This window comes from Antrostomus carolinensis, unplaced genomic scaffold, assembly GCF_000700745.2.
Source record: "Antrostomus carolinensis isolate BGI_N321 unplaced genomic scaffold, ASM70074v2 scaffold3709, whole genome shotgun sequence".
Classification (NCBI taxonomy): domain Eukaryota; kingdom Metazoa; phylum Chordata; class Aves; order Caprimulgiformes; family Caprimulgidae; genus Antrostomus; species Antrostomus carolinensis.
In genome coordinates this window covers 112,523-117,690 of record NW_010339082.1, presented here as the reverse complement: position 1 = coordinate 117,690, position 5,168 = coordinate 112,523, and the positions used below count along the sequence as shown (strand labels likewise).

The window sequence follows — 5,168 nt, the reverse complement described above, 5'->3', positions numbered from 1 at the left end:
GGTGGGTGGGAGGGAGAAAAGTGGAAAAGGTGGGTGAGTCACTCATGAGCATCAAAGAAGATTCATTATCTTCGCTCTGAATTTTTGTTTAGAAAAGAAGCACAAGGTAGTTCCCTTCCAGACCAGTCATCCATAGTCATAGCTTTTGGGTGTGCTGGAAGCAGATTGCATGTGTTCCCCTTGCTCCATGTTCCTGGTTTGACCCAGAGGGCAAGAAGAAATAATGGTGACTGCACCCAACAGGACCAGGGTCCTCATGCCCTTCCATTGCTAAACCCCCAGTTACTCCCCTTTCCTTCCCTCTGCCTCTTATTTTCTTTTGCTGTGGCCCTGAGATTTGCGGTTGGGTTTTTTGGTTTGTTTTTTTTCTGTTGTTTTATGTTTTTGTCCTGATGAGGGCACCACTGCAGACCATGATGTGCCTGGGGTTGTGGGCAGCTGCCCTGCTCTGCTTGTTTTCCCCTGGCACCGTGCGAGGTGACTGCTGGCTGATTGAGGGGGACAAAGGTTACGTGTGGCTGGCCATCTGCAGCCAGAACCAGCCCCCGTATGAGACCATCCCCCAGCATATCAACAGCACGGTGCATGACTTGCGTCTGAACGAGAATAAGCTCAAAGTGGTGCTCTACTCCTCCCTCAACCGCTTTGGCAACCTGACTGATTTGAACCTGACCAAGAATGAGATTTCCTATATCGAGGATGGGGCTTTCATGGGCCAGTCAAACCTCCAGGTCTTACAGCTGGGCTACAACAAACTCACCAACCTGACAGAGGGCATGTTGCGGGGCATGGCTCGTCTTCAGTTCCTCTTTGTGCAGCACAATCTCATTGAGCTGGTCACCCCTACTGCCTTCTCCGAGTGCCCCAGCTTGATTAGCATTGACCTGTCATCTAACCGTCTCAGTCGCCTGGAGGGGAACACTTTCACCAGCTTGAGCAATTTGATGGTGTGCGAGCTGGCTGGCAACCCCTTCAACTGTGACTGCAGCCTCTACAGCTTTCTTAACTGGCTGGCAGTCTTCAACAATGTCACCAAGAACTATGACCGGCTCCAATGTGAGACTCCTCGGGAGTTTGCTGGGTACCCACTCCTGGTACCTCGGCCTCACCACAATCGCAATGCCATCACCATCTTCCAGTCCATGTGCAGAGGTGGCACCATTCCCTCCCTCTCCAGGGTCAACCCCACCCCTTATACCCCTGACTCCCAGCGAGACCTGGATGAGGGCTCAGCCATCAGCCCTGGGGACTTCCTCTCAGTCAAGCCTCCAGCCTCCTCCACCACTGACTCCTCTTTCAGTCCCAGCATCAAGCTCCATGATGTCACCATCACCTCAGCTATCCTGATGGTAACCATCCCCATGCCTTACAGTAAGATGTATGTGCTGGTCCAGTACAACAACAGCTACGTTTCTGACATAGCAACACTGAAGAGCAAGAAGGAATATGTCACTGTCAACAAGCTGAAGGCCCACACTGATTATACTTTCTGTGTGGCCTCCATCCGCAACAACAGGCGCTACAACCACACTTGCCTGACCTTTGCAACCCGGAGCAAAGGCAGGGAAGACCCTATTTCCAGTACTTCCACCACCACACACTATATCATGACCACCCTGGGTTGCCTCTTTGGGATGGTCATTGTCCTGGGGGTGGTGTACTACTGCCTGCGAAAGCGGAGGATGCAGGAGGAGAAACAGAAGTCACTCAATGTCAAAAAGACCATCCTGGAAATGCGTTATGGATCAGATATTGACACCAGTACCATGGTCCATCCTTCCCAGAAGCTGGGTGAGCCACCAGTCATCCCTGTCTCACGGATGTCCTCCATCCCTTCCATGATTGGGGAGAAGTTGCCCCCATCAAAGTCAATGGAAGCTGGTATGGAGACTCCTAAAGTTACCACTAAAGGTAACTACATTGAGGTGCGAACTGGTGGTGGGGATGGGCTGGAGCGAACCCAGCGGGATGAGGACCTGAGGGAGCTTGACAATGGACAAGGCTCAGCTGCTGAGATCTCTACTATAGCCAAGGAGGTAGACAAGGTCAATCAGATCATCAACAACTGCATTGATGCCCTCAAGCTGGACACAGCCTCCTTCCTGGGTGGTGGGACTGGTGTTGACTCAGACATGGCCTTTGAGTGCCAGTCCATCCCAGCCAGTTCCTCAGGTGGGCTAGAGCGGCCCAGCTTTCTTTCCCCACCCTACAAGGAGAGCTCCCACCACCCTTTGCAGCGCCAGCTCAGTGCTGATGCTGCCATGGCCAGAAAGACCTGCAGTGTCTCCTCTAGTGGTTCCATCAAGAGCGCCAAGGTCTTCAGCTTGGATGTGCCTGACCATCCACCGCTCAGCAAGTCTGACTCCAAATACATTGAGAAGGGCAGCCCACTCAATAGCCCTTTGGATCGTCTTCCCTTGGTGTCCCCGGGCACCATCCACCACTTGGAGGTCAAGCCTTCTTACCATTGCAGTGAGCACCGTCACTCCTTCCCGGCCCTGTATTATGAAGAAAGTGCTGACACCTTGAGCCAGCGGGTGTCGTTCCTCAAGCCACTCTCCCGGTCCAAGCGAGACTCCACGTACTCCCAGCTCTCCCCCAGACACTACTTCTCAGGCTACTCCTCCAGCCCTGAGTACTCATCAGAGAGCACCCATAAGATCTGGGAGCGTTTCCGGCCTTACAAGAAGCACCACAGGGAGGAGGTTTACATGGCGGCTGGGCATGCCCTGCGGAAGAAAGTTCAGTTTGCCAAGGATGAGGATCTGCATGACATCCTGGATTACTGGAAAGGAGTCTCTGCTCAGCAGAAGCTGTGACTCTCCCTCACTTTTTCCAAGGAAAGAATACAAAACAGGACCCCCACCTCCCAACAACCAGAAAAAAAAAATGCCACTTGACTGTGAAAAATAAACCACCAACAAAATACTCCCGACAAATACAAAACTGACAAAATTGTTTCTTAAAGTTTACAACAGAAAACTCTCTCACACACAGACACACACAGACACACACATGCTGAATTGTCTCTACTGTGTTATGGGGACCATTGTTCTGCCTGCAGATGGTTGGGAGGAGCGTCCTTCTCCAACACTGTGGTAACAACACTGGAGTGCGGGTGTGTAGGAATGGCCTGGGAGGGGGTGGCAGAGGTGGCAGGGATGGACACTCACTGGGCATGAAACTCAGCTGTGAACTATTTCTCTTTATGTTCCTTTTGGGTGGGAGGGGAGGACTCTGGTCCAGAAAGCCCACCTGATAAACCTGCTTTTCCAAATCTTCCATCACTATTTTTTCCCTCATTTGCTTTGGCAGTGGAAGTTTTCTCTCTCTCCCATCTCCTTCCAAGATAGGTTGGATTTGTTGGAAGAAGTTCTCTCACTTGTTTTCCTTTGCCCTTCCCTACCTTTGTCTGTTAAGGTTCCCTAGGCTTGTACTTTCTGTCTAGATATTTAATGAACCTCCATCCTTCTCAGAGGAAGGAGAGGAGGTGTGTAGGACCTGCCATAAAACAGGCTCTGTACCCTTGTTGCACTTCCTCCTTTCCTTCTTCCGCCATGTTGTTGCTGATGAACACCAGCAATTCTGGAATGATGGGCCTTCTCCAGGCCTACTCAGAGGCAGTTTTCTGCCAGCTGGTGGAGGGGTACGAATGTGCTTTTTGGCATGGCAAGCCAGGTCCTCAAGGAGCGGTGGAAGAAGAGGCAGGAAGGTCCAGTCTCTCAGAAGTGTAAATGGTTCCCATCTTTCCATGACTATCACAGGTCAGAGGTGACATACACACCTCCCCACCATACACACCTATGCTCAGGCTGTCCTTCTGCAGGGGCAGATACTGAATTTTGATGCTCTCTGTTCATGTCTCCCTTGCTATGAGGAAGGGACCTGGAGAAGACCTGAGCAGGACAAATTCTACACAAAACTTCTGCAGCTCTTCCCAACTGACTTGCATCATAGAGTGTGGGGTGCGGGGATGTGTGTGAGAAGAGCATCACCCAACCTCCTCGCTTGCAGGTGGATGTGAAGAATAGGATTTCAGTTGCTTACCTCACTGGGTTGACAGAAAAGCCACAAGTGGCTTCCCCTTGAATAGGCCACAGACATTCTGTCATGGATAGGAGCAGTCTAGGGTAAAGGCAGGAGCACAGGAAACAAAAGGGATGTGAGAACGTGGCCTAGGATAGCCCAAGATGGATGGCTCCAGGAGAATCTCCTTTTGTGTGTGCAGCCACACTCTGTGTGCTGGGAAAGAAGAGGATACCAGCCTCTGGATGGCAGTGTTCCTTTCAAGACTTAGAGGTCCTCATGAGAGTCAGAGCAACTTGTCACCTCCAAAATCCTCCACCCTCTCACAGTTAGCTGTGACAGTTTTCTTAGAGATCCTATAGGTGTCTTGGCAAAAATCTGGTTTCATTTTCTAGATCGCAGCCTCTGTTCCCTTGATGGAAGAACTGCCACAGAGCTGGGAATAGGCCTGCTGCCCTTTTCACTTTGTCCCTTTTCTAAGCAGCCCAGCAAAGCACAATCTTGGCACCCTTTCCCCCAAAGATTTCATTGCCAGGCAGGGGTGGTTGCCTACTGAGTGCATCTTAATGCAGCACAGTGGGCCTCCTCTCCATGAGATGCACACCCTAGTTCCTGTCAATCATTCACCTCTGTCAGGATGAGGGTGAGGGCCTGTGTTGTATTGGCCTTTCCCTAGTGGGTATTTCCTTTCTGAGGCACTCCTCAGAACCCCCAGTGTTTTTGGGGGCCCTGGGAGAAGGATGAGGGTGTAGGAGCTTCTCTGGGAGGGATTTACATGCTGCCTGCAGGGAACCTGCCCAATATCTGTCAGGTAGTAGCATGGCCAGCTATGAGAACTGTTTCTATGCCACAGGTGACATGACTTCATCTTCTGTGAGTGAGGAGCAGCAAGTAGATGGAGCCTGGTGTGCAAAAACCAGAGGAGAGATCACCAAGGGGTCTAAACCTGTCAAGAACCTCCAGGTTCCTTCCTTGTAGGGATGCTGATGGTAACAATCCTAAGTGAGGTCCTGATCCCATTGCTTCAAGCCTCCTTCACTGTCAGCCTGCTTCCCCACAGTCAAAGCATCATATTGCCTTGAGCCCAGAGGTGTTCATGGGACTGACTCCATGCTGTAAGAGCCAGTCCAGCCCAGAGGAAG

At 51.4% G+C, this 5,168-nt stretch overlaps 1 protein-coding gene across 1 annotated transcript; it reads left to right on the top strand.

The window, feature by feature from the left end:
* Positions 1-392: 392 nt before the first annotated feature.
* ELFN2 (extracellular leucine rich repeat and fibronectin type III domain containing 2) lies at positions 393-3,118 on the top strand. The gene has a single exon (XM_010175703.2). The coding sequence runs from the start codon at positions 393-395 to the stop codon at positions 2,817-2,819; it is 2,427 nt and encodes an 808-aa protein (XP_010174005.1). The 3' UTR covers positions 2,820-3,118.
* Positions 3,119-5,168: the final 2,050 nt, after the last annotated feature.